Source organism: Bison bison, unplaced genomic scaffold, assembly GCF_000754665.1.
Source record: "Bison bison bison isolate TAMUID 2011002044 unplaced genomic scaffold, Bison_UMD1.0 scf7180017864473, whole genome shotgun sequence".
NCBI lineage: Eukaryota > Metazoa > Chordata > Mammalia > Artiodactyla > Bovidae > Bison > Bison bison.
In genome coordinates this window covers 13,145,273-13,166,775 of record NW_011495034.1, presented here as the reverse complement: position 1 = coordinate 13,166,775, position 21,503 = coordinate 13,145,273, and the positions used below count along the sequence as shown (strand labels likewise).

Here is a 21,503-nt window from a genome sequence, read left to right as displayed (position 1 = left end):
AGCTGTAATCACCATGTTGTACGTTAGATTCCCAGAACTTGTTAATCTTATAACTAGAAGTTTGTACTCCAAAGAGTTTAAATGTTATCTCGAGTGGAGGCAAAGCTATTGAATAGGATTTCCTTCTTTTGTTTCTCCCTCTCTCTCTGTCTGTGCCTTCCTGCCTCTATCTCGCTTTCTCTCTCTCTCTCTCTAATCTAACATTAGACTTCAAATGAAGTTATCCAGTGTTTCTCAAACTCAAGTTGTCCTGGAGAGAACTTAAAGGAATTTGGGTTTAAGAAGTCCACAGAATCTGAGCCGAAAGCCCTGGATGGGGCATTTATACAGCATATTCCAGGCTACTGAGCTGCCATTCCCACTGTGAAAGCCAAGTTCATCCTTCCCAGGGGCTACACCCATCTGCTGTCTCTGTTCTCCTGGCAGTAAGATCACTTTTATCATCATCCCTCTGGCTCCACTCCTATGTTTCCCTGACTGTCACATCTGCTGTCTTTTGTTATTCCTGCAGCTCAAGGATAGGCCCCGCCACCCTCCCTGGATGCCTCTATTGCAGAGTCTCCATATGAACTGTGGCTTCATCTCCTAAAAAGTCATTCATTCAAAAAATATTTACTGATACCTTTTACATGCCAAGCACTGTTTTAGATTTTAAGGCTACGGCAGTGTATAAGACCAGTAAGTTCCCTGACTTCATGGAATTTATGTTCTCTTAGAAGAAAATACACAATAACAAAGTAACTAACTTAAAAAATAAAGTACGCTTGGATAATGTATTCTTGCCTGGGGAATCCCATGGACAGAGGAGCCTGGTGGGCTATGGTCCAAAGGTCACAAAGAGCTGGACATGAATGAGGAGACTTAGCATGCACCCATGAGGAAGATAAAAGTCAAAGACATAAGGCATGACCAGACAGGAAGGGGGCTAACTTTAGTTAGGGTGGTCAGGAAGAACCATGCAGAGGTGACCTTAAAGACAAGACCTGAGTGATCAGAAGGAGCTGGCCTTGAAAAAATCTGGACAAGGGCAAATGCCTTGAGGGAGGAATATGCCGCATAGACTCGGAGATGAGGGAAAGGCCACTATGGCTGGTGCAGAGAACAAGGAACAGGAGGCAAGATGAGGTGGATGAGCCAGCAAACACTGGTAGTTTGTACTTTTTCTTAAATGGCAATGAGAAAGGTTTTTAGAAGGTTCTAGATCAGGATAATCTAATTTGTGTTCTAAATTATCAGGGATAAGCCATCTCACTTGCTCACATCAGTTTCCGAATTACATCTTGCAAGCTACCACTTCTAAAACTATTCCCTCCAAGAAACGTGTGGGCAAATCCCAAGCTTTCTAGGTGGAAGCGTTGAGATGGTCAAGGAGTTCAAATTTCCTAAAGGTGTGAGCAGCTGAGTTAAAAATATCTCTCTCTATATCTCTCTCTTTACCTCCACCTCTATCGAGCATGTATGACTGTTCAGGTCTACATTATTTAATGTATAAAGTAGCAAAATATAATAGGAAAGAATAGAATGATTACATGTTACAATAGAGAGCAAGGGTACACGTTACATAAGCAGGACGGGGCAGCATAGTGATGAACAGTGAACTATCCCACTAGAGACCCAGTCCTCGAGGAACAGAGATGCAGATGCAGAGAATGAACGTGTGGACACAGGGAGGGAGCGGGGTGGGATGAATTGAGAAAACAGCATTGATGAGTATACACTGCCGTATGTAACATAAATAGCTAGTGGGAAGCTGCTGTATAACGCAGGGAGCTCAGCTCTGTGCGCTGTGATGACCTAGACGGGCGCAATGCAGGGAGTGGGAGGGAGGCTTTAGAGGGAGGGGATATATGTATACATTCTGCAGATTCACGTTGTTGTACAGCAGAAATTAACACAAAAGTGTAAAGCAATTATCCTCCAACTGAAAAAAAAAAAGGCTTTAAATTAACGAAGTTTAAAAAAAGAGAATGAAACCCAGTCCTGAACTGCTTGGATGCTTCAGGCACATTCGCTCTCTCTGGCTTCTAACGCAATCCTCTACGGGACTGTTATTTTGGCTGCTGCTTTTGTTTTGGTCACATAAAAGAGTTCTCAGGCTTGTCTTTTTGTTTTTGTTTTTTTAAAATCTCATCCAGGAATGAGCTTTAATTGTCTATTTACATAAGGAGCAATTTTTCCTCTTTGTTTTATTTCTTCTTAGCTAACTCAACCACCATTCACTCCCAAGGAAAAATCACTCAGATACAGGGTCACCACAGACTATTGAGAGAATATCCCAATTTAATTTTTGGCTTTTATTTTCTATTTGAAGGAATTTTTTCTATTTTACTAATGAATGCTCATCTGTATCTCTTCCTCAGGCATGATAGGATAGTTCTGTTTTCCGGTTTCAAGGACATTTTAAATAGAATACAGCATAGATGTGAAACTGAGAAATAATGCAGTTTCATCATAAGTACCTATTGTCAAATAAACTAAAATAAATTTTGCAGGGTATAGAATCCTGGACAGGAAATTTTAATTGAAGAAGACTGAAGGAAAAGAAGGTCAAGTGCAGGGGAGAGATCTCCCGTGGGGCTAGAGGAGAGGGTAATTGGAAGATACCTGGGCAGCCAGAGTCAGTATGAGGTCCCTTATTATCATAGCAAGAAGTAAATGAACTGAAATTTAAATTTTAAAAAGCTGTGTTGCCAAAGGAGTTTGCTGAATAAGGAAGAAGATTGCAATCCAAGAGTACTCTTCTGCGACTTTCCTGGTAGTCAAGTGGTTAAGATCCTGCACTTCCTATGCAGATAGCATGAGTTCAATCCCTGCTGTGGAATGTGGCCAAAAGAGAAAATAAATAAACAAATAAATAAAAGGTTATCTTTGAATGCACTGTATTTAATGATAACCCACAGGCTTTAGGGGGAAGAGGTAAAATCAGCAGAGATGAGGGTATCCCCACTGTGCCTTTTCCTCTCTTCCCACCACCCAGGCTTCAGGAATCAGAAGAACCTTTCAAACCAGATTAGAGTAATATATATGTACACGTGTGAATGTGTATGACTGCATACACACATCTATGTACGTTCATATATGCATTTTATATATGCACATAGATATGTGGAGCACAGCAAATACCTGAATCAAAGATAGAAACACAGTCATTTTTACACCCAGAGTTAGAGCACTCCTAGGAAGAACATTTCTGTGCACCAAGGATGACTCAGCCTTCTTCATCCTTATTTTAATCGTGTTTTAAGGATAAGAGAGAAGGACGTGGGGTTTAATGACATCTTTTTCGCAAGTGACTGGCACTCACCTCACAAACTGCAGCATAGGTTTCATTCTGCATGGAGGAAAAAGGAAAGAAAAATTACTTAAAACCTTTAGAGTTGTAAATAATTTTAATGACACTTAGCTAGGCATTTCTACCAAATTAATTTATGCCCCACCATTGACAAAATGCTTCCCCTGTGGTTCAGTGGGTAAAAGAATCCACCTTCAATGCAGGAGACACAGGAGACTCAGCTTCAATCCCTGGGTTAGGAAGACCACCTGGAGGAGGATATGGCAACCCATTCCAATATTCTTGCCTGAAAAACCCCTTGGACAAAGGAGTCTGGTGGGCTATGGTCCAAAGGGTCACAAAGAGTTGGATAAGGCTGAGCAATGGGGCATGAGCACATGACAAAATAATCAATAAAGAATAATCCAAAGCAAAAGATTCCAGAGCTGGGCCTTCTGTGCAGGAAGGCCACTGTACAAACTTCTATAAAAAGTATGCTCTTTGCATCACTGGGAAAAAAAAAAGGACACATGATGTCTACTAGAAAATTTCAAAATAAGCAGTAATCGGCGATGGACCAGGTTAGAGAATGAAGGGATGTTGGTAGGTGCCCAGGGCGACAGAATCGGAAATGAAAAGCCACCAATAGGTCTGGTTAGGAAAGGCCAGCAGATTCTTCTGCCCAAACTGGCCACTCCAGCATCCACTCTGCTTGCTGGACTGATTCCCCCAACAAATGGTACTTCTCATTCCTTCACTTGCTCAGTGCAGTCTGAGCACTAGCTACGTGCCCCTCACTGTGTTTGATGCAGGGGACAGTGTGAACAAGACAGAAAGCGTCCTGCCCTGATGGCCCTACATGTCGGCAAAGGATATTAAACACATGACTAGGCAAATAATGATTCAAACTACCATCTGGACAATGTGCTACCAAGGACACGGAACAGTGTTTTTATTTTTTCACTTGTGTATTTGCTTGACTGCACTGGGTCTTAGTTGCAGCGTGTGGAATCTAGTTTCCCAACCAGGGATCAAACTACAGCCCTCTGCACTGGGAGTGTGGAGTCTCAGCCACCAGGCCACCCAGGAAGTCCCTGGAAAAGTGTATGTAGAATGTGTGTTTGTTCACAAGTCCAAACAGCACCTGCTCCAACCTTTGGTAACTTCCAGTCTATGAAGCACACCATCACAAGCAGGAGAGTGGGTGTAAGTGACTCCTGGAGCTGAGATCTGTGAGGACACCTGTACAAGAAAAGCTGTGAGGACTGACTATACACAAGAAGACGTTAATATCCTTATTTAAATCTCAATGCTGTAATTTGAGTCTTTAATAGAAAATTATATTCTGTGTGCTTAGTCGCTCAGTCGTGTCCAACTCTTTTGCGACTGCATGGACTCTACCCCCTCAAGCTCCTCTCTCCATGGGGATTCTCCAGGCAAAAATACTGGAGTGGGTTGCCATGCACCCCTCCAGGGGATCTTCACAAGTCAGGGACTGAACCCAGGTCTCCCATATTGCAAGTGGATTCTTTACCATCTCAGACACCAAGGAAGTTCAAGAAAATGATATTACCTTAAGTTATCATGATCCTAATTTAATCTCTGAACTGAATAAAGCAACCCATTTTTAAATTACAAAACTCTTATCCATGAGATTGAAGTAATTAATTATAGTGTAACAACCACTATCCTTAGCACGGATTTGCTTATTATCTTAATTTACCTATTAGGAAAGTAAAGTACCAAGTACCTTAACGAAGTCACACACTAATTGGCAAAGCCAGGATAAATGAAAAAGTATTAGGGAATGTATTTCCTACACGAAGTGAAGTAAACCTAGGTGTGTGTGCCCTCTGGGTTAGACTGTTTCCATGTTCCCCACAGAGAAACCTTGAATGTGATCTAGGTCCTTTCAAAGTGTGGTCTGGAAACACCCAGCATTGCATCACCTAGGCGCATGTTATAAGCACAGAATTTCTAGTCCCCACACAAAACCTAGTGAATCAGAATCTGCATTTTAGCAAGATCCCAGATATTTGCATATTAAAATTTGAGAAGTATAGGACTAGGACATTTAACAAATAACTTAACATTCTACTAAAAGGTCACTATAGTTTGGAGCAATTGGTCATTCTGGCTTCCATGGTTTGCATTAACTTCTTTTGGTTGCCAGTTCACCAGTTGCATTAATAATGTTGATTTTGGGACTTCCCTGATGGTCCAGGGGTTAAGAGTCCACTTTGCAATGCAAAGGATGCATGTTCAATCCCTGGTTGGGAAATTAAGATCTCGCATGCCACAGAACAACTAAGCCCTCACACTGCAACTACTGAGCTCACTCCACAACTAAAGAGTCTATGCACCACAATGAAAGATCTCCCGTGATGCAAACAAAGACTCCATGTGCCACAACTAAGACCCCACAAAGCCAAATTCATTAAAAAAAACAAAAGTGACCTCATTTTCTCCATTACTCCATTTCCATTATGTATTTCTCATACTTTTGCTTTAGAGTCAAGCAAGCTAATTAAAAGCCAATGGAAACTCACATGGGAATCCTCGTGGAGAATGTCTCTCTTGAGGGAAACATTAATATCAAAACAGAAACATAATTAATACTTACACACTTTAAGGCACAGTTTTCCTGATCTGCCGAATTCCAGAAATGACATCCTTGGATGCACTGTAAGAGAGAGTAAGAGACAGTGATGACTGAAGAAGTGTGATTTTTCTAGTCACCTGAAAATGCAAATAGTAACAAAGTGTTCCCGAAGTAGAAATCTATCTACCAAGGAATCTGTGGCCTTGGCAGCAAGCAGGACTTCTGAGATTGTAATCAGAGCTGTCGTATTCACAGACAGAGGAGGGCTTGGAGTGGCTCAGGGTTGCTGAATGGAGTCTAGCCTGGGGCGGGCAGGCCTAGATCCCAGGGAGCCACAGAATGTCTGGGAACACACTGTCCACTGGGCACCTGGTGCAGGGGAAGTCCAGGACAGCATGGTGTCGAGCACATTATATAGGTCCTCGGGGTGTGTCACGCAACAGGCAAAACCTAAAGCTGGAGACTCAAGCAGAAGCAGCACATCAAAACCGGGGTAGGTGGATAGTCTGGGAAGTCGGCTGCCCTGACCTCCCACTGGACAGATGCAGTTTGTGCCTCCTTGCCTGGTTTGTCTGCGCCAGTGATTGCGTGGACCAGGCTGCAATAACACCTCAATTGCCTTCCCCTTCCCTCAGTTCCTTCTGCTCTGCCATCTCTCTTTTTTTTTTTTCTCCTTTTTCCTTTCATGTCTATGTCCTATCCTCAACTTTTTCTCTTTTCACTCTTCAGGTTCTCCAAGACTGAGTTCATCTCCCTTCTCAGTATCAACCATCCGAATCTGAACTTCAGCGGAGACCCCTTCCTGAGCTCCAGACCCAGATTTCAATTGTTTGTTAAACAGTTCCATTTGAGTCCTGACAAACACCTCAGATACTGGAGTGAGTTGTCATTTCCTCTTCCAGGGGATCTTCTCTACCCAGGGATCGAACTCGTGTCTCTTACAACTCGTGCATTGGCAAGCAGGTTCTTCACCACTAGGGCCACCTGGGAAGCCCCAAATTTAGCAGATGAAACATCAAATTCCTCCCTTTGTACCCTCAAATTTGCTGTCTCCTATGTTTTCTATTAACATGCTTCAGTCTTCTGAGCTGCCTGAGCCAGGAGTCAGGGCAGCTTCTCCTCCTTTCACTGCCTTCCCACGCCATCCTCACAGACAATCCATCACCAAGTTCTATGGATTCACTTCTTTGTTGCCTGGACTCTGTCTTGGTTCCTTGCTCACTCACTGTCCTTGTTTTTCTGGGCCCACCACTGCTTGCTAACAGCTTCATGGGGGACAACAAAACCTAATCATATCCTTATCCTGTCTAAAACCCCATGTGTCATTGAAACCAAATATTCCCAACATGGTATACCGAGCTCTCCACCATCTAGCCCAACTAGCTTGTCAGCCCAGTCTTCTACTTCCTGCCTCTGCACACGCACACTCCTTACTTGCTTACTCCAAGCAAGCTGTAGTACCCCTCCTTTTCTGCATAACTCAGCTGTCTCAAACTTTTGGGTCTGGATACAAAGGGCTCCCTCTGATTAGTGTACCTTTCCCCTCTAGTCCTTCTAGAAAACATTTCATCTTTCTAGTTTTAGCCATGCAAGACCTGCAGGCAAGCAAGCTGCTTTTCCTCCTGTGTATTCTTTCTCCTCCCACCCACCGCTGTTCTGACTCTCACAATGCTGTCTGGCTATGATTTTATGTACATGTCTGTCTCTCCTACAAGACTGTGAGTCCTTTGAAACAGAGACCCTATTTTACTCATTCTTAAGTCTCTACTACCCAGCACAGTGCCTGGTTTTTACTTATACTTGGAGTCACCAAACACGTATTGCGTAAATGGATACACGTTCAGGAAAGAAGACTATAAATGTAACTGATAGAGAAAAGAGCAGACACTGTCTAATCCAACCCTCTTAGAATACCCATATTTTAGTAGTTTTAACTACATCTCAGAAATTTTAAGTAATTTGGCCAAAGCCACATTCATTGGAAGGACTGATGCTAAAGCTGAAGCTCCAATATTTTGGCCACTTCATGCGAAGAACTGACTCATTAGAAAAGACCCTGATGTTGGGAAAGATTGAAGGCAGGAGAAGGGGACAACAGAGGATGAGATGGTTGGATGACATCACTGATTCGATGGACATGAGTTTGAGCAAGCTCTGGGAGTTGGTGATGGACAGGGAAGCCTGGCATTCTGCAGTCCATGGGGTCTCAGAGAGTCAGACAGGACTGAGCAACTGAACTGAACTAAACACAGCTAGGTATAATCATGGTCTTGGCTTAGTCCTACGTTCTTTCCACTTCAACACACTGTCCCTGAACTCATGTTTGAATAATCTGTGATGCAGACTTCTCTCTATTTTCCATCCAGCTTCCTCCATCAGGCACAATTAAATGAGCTTTTACTTAGGAATTATTACAGTAATCAAACCTGACTTTTGTCCCTTTTTTATCAATGCAAACACTGTAAAGTCCCGGGCAGTAGAAGCAATTACTCACCGGTTCACTCAGGTTGTGAGGTGTGCCGACGTCAAGCTGTCTGCCCTGAAATGAAGAAGGAAGGACGGTGTAACCACCACAACATTAAAAAAAGAAAAAAAGAGCTTCCTTTTTTGCCTCTCCAGTGTTTTCTAACTGTCAATTAAGGAGCCAAATGTTTTAAAGTCATTAAATCAGTCATAAAACCAGACAAGATGCCTCTGCAAGTTAACAGGAATACCTTGGAGATCCCATGAGTTTGGTTCCAGACTACTGAAACAAAGGAAATCAACAAATTTGGGGGCTTCCCAGTGGATGTACAAGTACGTTCACACTATACTATAATCTATTAAAAAATCTATTATGTACTATTAAAAAAGTACATGCTTTAATTTAAGTTTTATTGCTAACAAATGCTAACCATCATGAAACAACACAAGGTCATCACAAATCTTCAATTTGTAAAAAAACACAATATATGCAGAGTGCAATAAAACAAAGTGTGCCTGGATAAGATGCAATGCATAAAGATTCTGCAGAAATGATAAAAGTGGGAGTTAGGATGTAGCCGAAAGAAGTAGTTAAGACCAATGAGGAGACACAGTATTAAATAAGCCTGTGACATTAGTCAATCAAGGACTCCTGGATTAGAGATGAACTACATTTGCATTTTTCTTTTTTTTAAAGAGACTAAAACAACAATGGACTGCATTTAATTAACATTATATAACAAACCATACAAAAAATGCATTCATATTCTAACCTAAATCTGTATACATTTTTGTTCACGACACACAAGGTCAAAGTGTGAATAACAGCTGCCCTAGGCAAGGTTTTTTTAAGGTGTATTTCTTCCTCGTGTTTCTATGCCTATTATCTTGGAATTGTTTTTATAATGTGAAAAGCTATTTTCCTCCATCCAAGAAAGTACTTCCTATATAAATATCATTAGTGCCCTTGGATCCAAAATTAAGAAATGGAAAAATAAAATCATAAGCTAAACAGACTATTTGACCATGAGGTTAATAACCTGAAGCCCAGAAACACTTGATTTTGTTCTTCATAAAGTCTCATGTACTAATATGAACAGTGTTTCTTAATTCTCATGGCTAAGCAATGTGTGTGTGTGTGCACACATGCTCAGTCATGTCTGACTCTGCGACCCCAAGACTGTAGCCTGCTGGGCTACTCTGTCCATGGGATTCTCCAGGCAAGAATACTGGAATGGGTTGCCATTTCCTTCTCCAGGGCATCTTCTGAACCCAGGGATCAGATCCACATCTTTTGCATCTCCTGCATTAGCAGGCAAGTGCTTTACCAGCTGAGTCATTGGCCTATGCAATATTTGAGGTTTATATGACCAATCACTCTCCAACTCTTTAGCAAAGGGATTTTCAGAAGTTCTGGAAACAAAGGAGCTAATGGAATGGCATTACCACTAAAAGATTTATGCTAACCAGGTGTTTGGGTTGCTTGAAAAGTACACCATTTAACATACAACATTTCTGTTGTAAATACTATACAACCAGAAGACAGATTAAACAGTTTTGTATAAAGCTATGGTGTAAAAATTAGTGTCTGTGTGCAAAGTCACTTCAGTCATGCTGGGCTGTTTGCGACCCTATGGATCATATCCTGTCAAGCTGCTCTGTCCATGGGATTTTCCAGGCAAAAATACTGGAGTGGGTGACCATTTCCTTCTCCAAGGAATCTTCCTGACTAGGGGATTGAACCCACATCTCTTAAGTCTCCTGTATTGGCAGGTGGGTTCTTTATCACTAGTGCCACCTGGGAAGCCCTGGAAGCCCCCCAGAAGAGGAATAACGAAAAAACATTGTATTCAATTTTACTTGAGTAAATTGCCAAGCACATGATTTGGAGAATGCCACAACGCCCTTATAACACAAGTCACTTAAACTGTCTCAAACAGAGACAAAGGTGGTATTGGGAAACATAAATGTAGAATATGCATACCAGAAATAGATTAATGACTAGGCTAATCAGACATACAATTATATGTGTCATGCAAAAACTCAAAGTACCCCAAGGTTTAGGTGGCCTATTCCATCATCACCTTGGGGGTCCTTTGAATGATTTTTTCCACATGACACATATAATCATAGTTCTAAATTGGGAAAGGAGTACATCAAGGCTGTATATTGTCACCCCGCTTATTTAACTTATATGCAGAGTATATCATGCAAAATGCCAGGCTGGATGAAGCACAAGCTAGAATCAAGATTGCTGGGAGAAATATCAATAACCTCAGATATGCAGATGATACCACCCTTAAGGCAGAAAATGAAGAGGAACTAAAGATTCTCTTGATGAAGGTGAAAGAGGAGAGTGAAAAAGCTGGCTTAAAACTCAACATTCAAAAAAATGAAGATCATGGCATCCACTACTTCATGGCAAATAGATAGGGAAACGATGGAAACAGTGACAAACTTTATTTTCTTGGGCTCCAAAATCAGTGCTGATGGTGACTGCAGCTGTGAAATTAAAACACACTTGCTCCTTGGAAGAAAAGCTATGACCAACCTAGACAGCATGTTAAAAAGCAGAGACATTACTTTGCCAACAAAGATCCATATAGTCAAAGTTACGGTTTTTCTAGTAGTCACGTATGGATGTGAGAGTTGGACCCTAAAGAAAGCTGAACGCTGAAGAATTGATGCTTTTGAACTGTTGTGTTGGAGAAGACTTTTGAGAGTCCCTTGGACTGCAAAGAAATCAATTCAGTCAATCCTAAAGGAAATCAGTCCTGAATATTCACTGGAAGGACTGATGTTGAAACTGAAACTCTAATACTTTGGCCACCTGATGTGAAGAACTGACTCATTTGAAGAGACCCTGATGCTGGGAAAGATTGAAGGCAGGAGGAGAGGGGGGTGATGACAGAGGATGAGATGGTTGGATGGCATCACTGACTCAATGGACTTGAGTTTGAGAAACCTCCTGGAGTTGGCAAAGGACAGGGAAGCCTGGAGTGCTACAGTCCATGGGGTTGCAAAGAATCAGACACGACTGAGCAACTAAACAACAACAATATATAATCACATGCATGATTAGCATAGTGATTAGCATAGTCATTAATCTGTGGCTTATACCATCATGGGGCTTCCCAGGTGGCTCAGTGGTAAAGAAGCTGCCTGCCAATGCAGGAGACGCAAGAGACATGGATTCGATCCCTGGGTCAGGAAGATCCTCTGTAGCAGGACCTGGCAACTCTCTCCAGTATATTTGCCTGGAAAATTCCACGGACAGAGGAGCCTGGCTGGCTAGAGTGCATGGGGTCACAAAGAGTCAGACAAGACTAAGGGACTAAGCAGGCACAGACACACATACAATCATACTCAGAGACTTTGACTTTGTCTGAATAATGAGCTTAACCTGTTAAGTGCTAAAAATCCTGTTTGGGAAAATTATGGTTTTTCAGGTTTATAGTCTTGAGCTTTTTTTATACAAACTAACCACTGAAAATGGGGGTTGGGGGAAGTTTTTCATGAAATGAGCATTATAGGAACTAACCTCTGGGTCAAAATCTACAATGATTCACAAGTGGGATTTCCTGGGGTTTCGTAACTTTTCCATGAAGGGATTTATATATGTCCAAAAGAAGCCACTGCTGAAACTGGTTTTTTTTCCCCCCTTGGGGCAGAGGGACAGGGAGCAGTGGTTAAGGGGTAGGGTGTGCTCTTTTCACTAATTAGTGAAGTAACTGTATCTGTTCATGATTACAGAGCCATTGTGCTTTTTGTTTTCTAGATCAACATGTTGTTGTCATGTTAACTTGCATCTCAGCCCATCATGAAAGTTGCCTCACAGAAGGTTTTAATCAAAGTGGCCAAACCAACAAAACAGGACATCCTGTTTCAAATTACACTCTCAACCTCATTTTGAACTGTTGCTTTTTCAGAGATTTGGCAAATTTCATGATAAGCCACTTAGCAAAGTGTTCACATTTGATGAAGCAATTTTTATATAAACATAATTTTCTGCCACCCAGTCCTTTAAAATGTCAACTATCCATGGTTAAATGAAGAGCAGTGCTACATTTTCAACTAGTTGCATGAAGACTTAAGGCACAGAGTCTAAAATTGTGCTCCTATTTAAAAGATTTCTCTACTCATATCTCTATAACTTGGATGCCAATCTTAAAAAAAAAATAAACATTTTTTCCATCTTTCTCAGCTTCTCATAAATATAAGGGCCATCAATCTTGTTTAGTATTTAAGCTTTTGAGTATCTGTATCCATCTTCCTTCACATTGCTTAAATCTCAAGACAAAACAACTTGTACGTGACTACTAGAGCCTGTTACTGTAAAATGAAACAGAATACCACCCATTGTCGTCAAGAGTTACTAGATTCCCACCAGACTCCCCTGGGACTCCGCCCTTCTGCTGTAGGGGGCATGGGTTCAATCCCTGCTGTGGGAACTAAGATCCCACATGCCGGGCAAAAAGAATTATTAGATTCCCATCTGGATTTCCCATGAATCACCAAGTTAGCATACAATCACAACCCAGAAATTTCTAAATTGTTCACAAGTAGTACAATAGGTCAAGCTTGGTGCAGGTTTAACAGCATTTTGATTGAAGACCATCCTATTTTCATTCATATAGTCATGGCCTCAACATTTTTTGCTGATGGTTCATTGAAGCCCAGGGTTCTTTTCTTAAAAAAAAAACAAAAACTAAAGTCTCATTTTTCTCATAGATAGATATGAGATTGATATTCATTCTTAAAGCCTAGTTTTCAAACACATTTGAGACTTTACACAGAGGCAGTGTGTCTGCATACGGGTGTGCAAGCAAGTGCAACAGCTGCCATGTGACAAATTAGGGGTCAGATCTTCTAACCCTATCTCATGGCACATGGCATTTTTTTTTAAAGCAGTCTTATTAAGAGCAAAGGGAAATATACCAATTCAGAATATTGCATATAGTGAAACAAGAGATTCATCTGTTTATTTCTCACATTTTCACAAATTTTAAGAACTTTTTTTTACTGAAGGAAAATAAATGGAAACTAAGAAGGAAGAGTCTATAAATTGTTTATCCTCACTCTGGTCATTTTTGAGTGGAGTCCTTCATGAGCAGAAAGGCTTACAAAAGATGGCAATGCTGAGTCTATGATAACCTGGTATGCACCCAAATAACCTTACATAGGTATGATATCGTTGTCAACCAGCCCTACTCATTGACTTAGAATTATAAGCAGAGGAAAACTAAGTGAATATTTTTAGTAACTCTAACTGGCACTAACCAGCACCAGCCTATGCTCAGTTGTGTTCAACTCTTTAGGACGCTATGGATGGTAGTCCGCCAGACTCCTCTGTCCATGGGCTTTCCAGTCAAGAACACTGAAGTGGATAGCCATTTCTTCATCTAGGGTATCTTCCTGACCCAGGAATGGAACCAGTGCCTCCTGTGACCCCTGCCTTGGCAGGCAAATTCTTTTCCCACTGAGTCACTTAGAAGGTCCAGTACTGACCAGAACCTTTCCTTAAAAGTTGCTGAATTTGAGCCTTTGAATTGGAGAGGTGATTAGTTTAGCAAGGAGCACACCATCTGTCCTGGGGTGACCCAGCACTACGAGCAAGATACATTTCAAGAAACAACAGAAAATCTAAAAGGGCTTGGAAGGTGGCTTAAGCATCTGTTGTGGCCTTTGGAACATCCTGTGCTTTTCAGAAGGTAGCAAAAAGATGACCATCACTGAGCTCATGGAGCCCTCTCTTTCCATTCCATGTAAGCACCATCCACTTTGCTGCTCATTCTCTCCAACCTCTAGAACAATGCCAAAAGGATAATGGTGTTCCATAACTATATGCTGAAGGAATAAATCCAAGAATTCAAGATGGCCTAGTATTCAGGAAAGGTCCAGAAGTGTCTTGGAAGCATCACCCAGTGGCCTAGGATCATGAGGGATTACTCTCATTTCTTAGACGTAATCAGACATAGGAACCAAAGGACAAATGTTGACTTTTTTCCTCTCATTTGGTGTGTGAATAAAGATTCCTCTGATCTCCATTCCCTAACTATTTATATTTGTAGAGAAAGGAGAAGAAAGCTTAATATTTTTTGTTTTTAGATAATTAAGTACATAGAGAGTAAGAACTGTATCTTTTAGGTTAATTGTGCAACCAAATGCTTCATAGTTCTTTGTGTTCATAATTTTGTTCAAAATGAAGCTTTTGATTCCCCCTTATGTGATTGAAACACAACCAAATACAATGACATGTAAGAGAGTGAATTTGCAATTGAATTTTTTCCTATCCCTTCAAAAATTGGTGTTAGCTCATAAAAGCAAAAGGGTGAATACCTGGGTAGTTTTTAAACAATGAAACAGCAGAGACGTTTCTTGGTGACCTTTAAGTCACACTGTAATAGTATTGAGTCCTTCTGTTGGCAGTTCTCAAAATTAAGTTTAATAAACCTAATGGCGTGCCCATCAAACGGTCTTGGGCAAGGTAGCTTCATGAGTCAGGTCTAGGGGGTTCAGATGAAGATGATTTTGTCAACACTCTTCCCTAATTTCCAACTCCCTCTCCATCCCCCTCCTCCCCATAATCATAGCTAACATTAGTGAGTGAGTCTCAAGTTCCAGGCACTCTTCTTGGCGTTCTACACTGAATCTCATTCAACGTCCCAACAACCCTATTTGGGAGATACTTTTATTAACTTCATTTTGCGGCTGAGAGACAGGGAGGTCTAGTAAGTTGTCCAAGAGTTAGGATTTTAATGGGGCACTGCTGCTGCTGCTGCTGCTAAGTCGCTTCAATCATGTCCGACTCTGTGCGATCCCATAGATGGCAGCCCACCAGGCTCCCCCATCCCTGGGATTCTCCAGGCAAGAACACTGGAGTGGGTTGCCATTTCCTTCTCCAATGCATGAAAGTGAAAAACGAAAGTGAAGTCGCTCAGTCGTGTCTGACTCTTAGCGACGCCATGGACTGCAGCCACCAGGCTCCTCCGTCCATGGGATTTTCCAGGCAAGAGTACTGGAGTGGGGTGCCATCGCCTTCTCCTAGTTGCCTCCAAAGCCTGTGCCCTTAACCAAAGCACAGATGCCACCTCTAATCTGTACCAAATTCCTCACTTTGGAGTGAGAGTTCTCGTCATTTACCTGAGCTCACCTCTTCCAATTACCTGCTTGAAAGACACTGTCCCAGTCCCAGATCTTAAATCCTCAACCCAACTCCTACTTCTTGGCACAAGTGTTCTTATATTGCCCACCTCAGGCAAAACTAACTTCACTCTTTACTTCCTACCTTATTAATGAAACAGAGCAGAATGATCTGCATTTTAATCCCACATATATTTGCTCCTGATGTGATCATTTTAAAAGTTAGCTGCGTTGTTTAAACTTGGTATTTTCATCTGAAACATCAGTAGGATAATAATTAGTGCTTAAAGTTCTGTGAGGATTAAATTAAATTATACATTCACTATTATAGTACAGTTCCAGGCACTTAAAAATTTATTATTAATATTATGTGCAAATTTGCTATAAACAGCCTTTTGCAGACATATCATTAGTGATGCAATAATCTCTTCAGATAAATTTCTTGATGTTCAGGGTTAAAGGTAAGCTTTCTCTTTTAATTTTGGTATTTATTTACCCACTATTTTCTAGAATGCTATCAACTTACATCCTAACGAAAAGCACATGGAAGTTCCAGCTTATCCAAACTTGGCCAATTTTAAGATGTCTTTATCTCTGCAAATCTGATAGAATAAAAATTGATAATTCATTTTTCCTATGCAATTTTATGTTGCTGTGAGGTTGAACATCAATCACATTTTTTAGTCATTAGTGTTTTTTAGCCATTAATGTTTCTTTTCTTTAAAAAGCAGGCCACCTTGTTCTGAACAATATTTAAATACTCTCCTTTACAAGAGTTGGTAAAATTGTGTTTATCATATGTAAAACTTTTTTCCATTCTTTGACTTTGTTTTTATTGTCTTCTGTTTATTGTCATATAGTTAATTTCTAAGCAGTTGAATTTATTAATAATTTCTTTTAGTGAATCTAGGTTTTTGAAACAGACTTCTTTCCCACTCCAAGATTATACAAATAGTCTTCCCTAACTTATCAAAATACTTTATAGGATGAGGTCTTGTTCTGTTTTTGTTGTCTGTTTGTATTTAAATTATATCTTTTTAAAATACCTCATGGAATTTATTTTAATCTGGTAGTAATATGTTAATAGGAGTTGAAACTTTTTGAATCTTTTTTTTTTTCACTTTTCTTTTCAAAGAAAGGAGTACTTTATTTTTTACTTTATTTTGTTTAGATTAGCTTGAGGTGTATGACAGAACTGAGTTTAAGGTACAGAGATTTCCCATCAACTCCCTGCCCACACATGCATAGCTTCTCCCATTATCAACACCATTCACCAGAATAGCACATTTTTAGTAAGCATGAGCCTACAGTGGAATAATCACAATCACCCAAAGTCCATAATTTACCTTAGGGTTCAGTCTTGGTATTTGGACAAAAGTACAATAATATAATACCATACAGAGTACTTTCACTGCTCTGACAATCCTCTGTGTTCTGCCCATTCATCTCCCCACATCCCAATGCCATCGCTGTCAACCACGGATCTTTCCAGTATCTCTGTAGCTTTGCCCTCTCCAGAACATCATACAGTTGGAGCCATACAGCCTTTTCAGATTGGCTTCATTCACTTAGTTAGGCATTTAGGTTTCCTCCATGTCTTTCATGGCTTGATAGCTCATTTCTTTTTATAATAGCTTTGAATAATATTTCCTTACCTGAATTGTCAGTTTGCTTATTCTTTCACCTACTGAGGGAAGGAGTTATTTTTCATTCTAAATGGATAGCTTCACTTTGGTTTCAATTATCATCTTTATCATATTCCACACTCCCTTATGTACACAGTAGAATTTCTGGAGCATATTCTGTTTTACTGGCTTGCCTATTCCTGTATTGGTACATATTGTACTAATTTCTGGATATTTTATAGAATTTTGGAATTACGGTTTGGTGGCACTAGTGGTAAAGAACCCACTTGTCAATGCAGGAGACATAAGAGACGCAGGTTGGATCCCTGGGTTGGGAAGGTCCCCGGAGGAGGACATGGCAAACCACCCCATTATTCTTGCCTGGAGAATCCCCATGGACAGAGGAGCCTGGAGGTCTACAGTCCATAGGGTCACAAAGAGTTGGACACGACTGAAGCAAGTTAGCCCACATGTTATAAAGTTGTATATTGATATATAAGAAAGGTATTATATATATACATATATATATATACTTTTTTAAACAGGACAACCTTCTGAATCTCATTATTTCTGACAATCATATTGAATTGACTTGAGGCTTCTAAAAGAGCACTTCTGAGCACTAGGTCCTCAACTATTGGGATCTGTTACTCGAAAAGAAAAAAAAAAAAGTTTTATTGCCAAAGAAGATCACAAAATTGTGATTCAACAAAGCCATCAAGATGAGGTTGTATCCTGTTGAATGTACAAAATGAGGGTATGGGCAAAAAGCATTTCCATAGATTATTTGGCCATAAATCTCTTTTTTTTTTTTTCATAAAGGATCTCACAATGCTAGTGTTCTGAAAAATAGTAATTATTTTTTTGTTCTCTGCAGCACATGGCACATACAATCTTAAAATATCAGGTCAGTTAATACATTCAACTAATACATACAGATTCCTCCATTAGTGTAAAACCCATGCTCAAACATAGAACTATGATTTGTGCATTTTGGGACAGCAGTTTTAACATTCCTTTCTACAAGACACTTTTGTTTCTTTTTAAAAGGCAAAGATGCCTCAATATCAAGAATCACCCAGTGAGAATGATAATATAATATACATCTAATCTGAGTCTCAGGGCTTCCCAGGTGGTTCAGTGGTAAAGAATCTGCCCGCCAATGTAAGAGACGCAGGGGACGCAGTTTTGATCCCTGGGTAGGGAAGATCGCTGGAGGAGATGGCAACCCACTCCAGTATCCTTGCCTGGGAAATTCCAGAGGAGCCTGGCAGGTTACAATCCATGGGCCCAAAGAAACAGATATGACTGAGTGACTGAACTTGCCCAGAGTATCAGTAGGCAAGAAAAGGATATAGTAGAGGCAACCTTTTAAGAAATAATGACTAATAATTTTCTAAAAATGTTGAGATACATGAATTGGCAGTTACAGTGAGTATGTTGTACGTTATTTACCAAGCATGATAACAAAAAATTAATTAACAAAAAGAACCACCCAATGACATCAAAGATGACCTGCATAGCAAAGTCCAAGCTAAAAACGATAGCATAGAAAAAAAAAAAATTCAAACAGTGCAATAAACTCCAGCACTTTTCATATCGTTCCTCTGATCCGTGGCTCTATTCATTGTTCCTTCACCTAGCTTTTGTCTCCCCTGCCCTGATGTGGGAGGAACAGATGGAGAACATGATTACAATCACTAGTCAAACTGGCAGACCGTGTCTTCTGCAGTTGCCACCCTATCAGCTGTGCCTTTCTCTGTAGGAGGTGAACGGAAGGCAACTCAGCAAAGGAACAGACTGTCTGCTCCTTCTGCCAAACCCTGAAATCAAGGAGCCCACACACAAAAATAAGATAAAACTAAGTTTAGCTAAAACACAAAATGGAGACTCCAATAATAGAAACAGCCAGCATCAGTTTTGATAGTCGGGAAATTAATAAATAAAGTATAGTGGCACATTCATGTGATGGAATATTTACAATATATTAAGGACTGTACTGCCATAAAAACATCAAGCATTCAAACAGTGCAATAAACTGTTTTCCTGTGTACAGGAAAATCCACAAAGTAATGTTCAATGAAAGAGCTGGGTGCACAGTGTGTGAAAAATTATATACATACTTGAGGAAAAAAGTCACTGAAAGAAAATACAATTATAGGTCAATAGTTGTGGAAGTACAGGATTTTTTCTTTTATTCTTCTCTATCATAAACATTTTACAGTGAATATGTATTGTTCTTATAATCAGAGAAAAAAATGTAATAAAAAAGAAAATATTTAATAGTCCCAGTTTTCCATTTTTAAATTTGGATATTTAGGTTTATAAAACCCTAAAGCACATATTTCTACATTCGTGTAGTGACGTCTTCAGCAGAGAATTCTATAAAATACCAACCATATTTTTATTATTTTTTTTCAACCATGTTTTTAAAAAGTGCTGAAACAATAGTAAGCTTAAGCAGTGTTTAAAATGATAGTTTAAATTAAACCAAGAGTATAACACAAATACCTTTCCTTTTTCACTGTACCACAGACTTCTATCTCTAATACTTTAGCCTAATAATGAATCGTATTTGGTATTTTTTTATTTTAAAAATATGACTATAAGTATTGTCACATGGTCTTTAGATAAGAAGAGCGCATCTTTCCCTGACTAGAATGTATTTGGCTTTTAAAGTTGATTCAGTGACTGTTTTAAGCACAAATAAGTCTCAATAACTGTAAAGATGTGAAACACTATTTAGGAGGAATGACACCCAGAAATGAGGAGAAAATCATAAACGTCCAGAAAAACTCAGCAAAAATATTATAAATGCACAGACAGGAATTTACAAACAATTCTGTCATTTAATAATGATAATCATATATAAGAATATAATACATAAAATAACATGTAAATATATAATGATTAATAATAAGAAAAAGTGTTCTACATGGCATCCGCATCTGCTTCCCTCATCATCCCCCTCCCGATACAATTGTCTATCCACAATATAAATAGTACTTTTGCCTGCAATGACAAGGTATTGCCCTGTGGCCAAACCTATTTCATGCTTCAAGACAAATATAAATGATTTTGTAACAAATGAGTTTAACTGATATTTTTTAAGGTGTGCAAATTGATTTCATTTACACATCCTTTGCCCGAATCCCATGCCCCCTGTTGCAAAAATAATAATAATAATCTATGAACAGACAACTTGAAAGAAATAAAGTAGCTCTGCCCTACTTACTATAATCACTAACTTTCCTAACTTATTTTGGAAAAAGGACTCTTGCCTTGCCATCATTTCTCATGAGAAAACTTCTCATAAAGAGAAAATAATTCAACCAATATAATAAGCTGAATTCTATCTCTTCTGCTTCCTATAAAGACAAATATTAGACCAGGAAAACTTACCAGGTTAGTTACACATGACTTTAAACAGCTGTTTAAAACTGTACACTGGACCACAGAAATCCATACGCAGCCAAGAGTTGCAAAATTGACAAGTTTCAGACTGAGCCAGTACACGTTCTTCATCACTTCACTAATGGCGGATTTTCAGATGAACTTTCTTCTTATTTTCTCCATCTCGCTATCTGAATTCTTTGGGTTTCATCACTTCAGTTGAAAGAGTGGCTGGCGGACTTTTTGGTCTTGTTTTGATGTGTTGGGATATCTTTGCCTTTTCAATAATGTTCAGAACTTTGAATACTAGATAGTTTGTATCATTCCCATAACAGCTATTTCAAAACGAGGCTTCCTTTTACTCTCATAAAGAAAGTCACCCACAGAGTAAAGGTTAGGTCTTAGGAGAGCGCTTCACAAGGAAAGTAAACAAAGCGGAGAAGGCAAATTACATTTCAGCAAGCATGTGACACGTGCACAGTCTGAGACGGATCAGACTCAGTGGACCCTCCACCACTTCACTTCTTTGAGGTTTGTTCAGCTATGCAGGAAACTGGATTTTAAGCATGTTTAGCAAACAGTAACACTATTCTAATAAAGAATTATCAGAAAAAAAAAAAATCAAAGCACCCAAATCAAATGATGCAGCAGAGAGGAAAAACATAACCCTTTGAAATCAAACATACATACTTTAAAATAAAAAAGCAAACAAACCTGAAATTAAAAGACAGATACCCTGAGGGTCAGCTAAAGACAAGGAAGTTTGTTAGGCACTTTCAGAACTTCACTACATATTAACTAAAACACTGCCTTATCAAGACTATTGAGACAGAGAACTGGAACTAGCCACCACAGAAACTTAAGATATGTCTGAGGGTAATTGTCTTGAAAAGGAAATATTGTACAAATTTCAATCTGCTCAGCATGGAGATAAAGTTCAAGCCCAAAACAAAGAATTTTAAATGTTTGCAACGTACAGAAGTGAGTCTTTCTGGATAGCTACTTT

At 39.7% G+C, this 21,503-nt stretch overlaps 1 protein-coding gene and 1 long non-coding RNA gene across 2 annotated transcripts in view; one reads left to right on the top strand and one right to left on the bottom strand.

The window, feature by feature from the left end:
• LOC105004257 overlaps window positions 1–7,627 on the top strand; it is a 124,496-nt gene extending 116,869 nt beyond the window's left edge. The window contains exon 4 of the long non-coding RNA XR_827202.1: window positions 6,603–7,627. This is a non-coding gene — a long non-coding RNA (uncharacterized LOC105004257). The remainder of the gene's footprint in view (window positions 1–6,602) is intronic.
• ROS1 (ROS proto-oncogene 1, receptor tyrosine kinase) overlaps window positions 1–21,159 on the bottom strand; it is a 119,315-nt gene extending 98,156 nt beyond the window's left edge. The window contains exons 1-4 of the mRNA XM_010861810.1: window positions 20,507–21,159; window positions 8,368–8,412; window positions 5,895–5,954; window positions 3,305–3,331 (exon numbers count right to left, since the gene is read on the bottom strand). Of these exons, the coding sequence (XP_010860112.1) occupies window positions 3,305–3,331; window positions 5,895–5,954; window positions 8,368–8,412; window positions 20,507–20,629 (255 nt within the window). The 5' untranslated portion in view covers window positions 20,630–21,159. The remainder of the gene's footprint in view (window positions 1–3,304; window positions 3,332–5,894; window positions 5,955–8,367; window positions 8,413–20,506) is intronic.
• Between the last annotated feature and the right edge of the window lie 344 nt (window positions 21,160–21,503).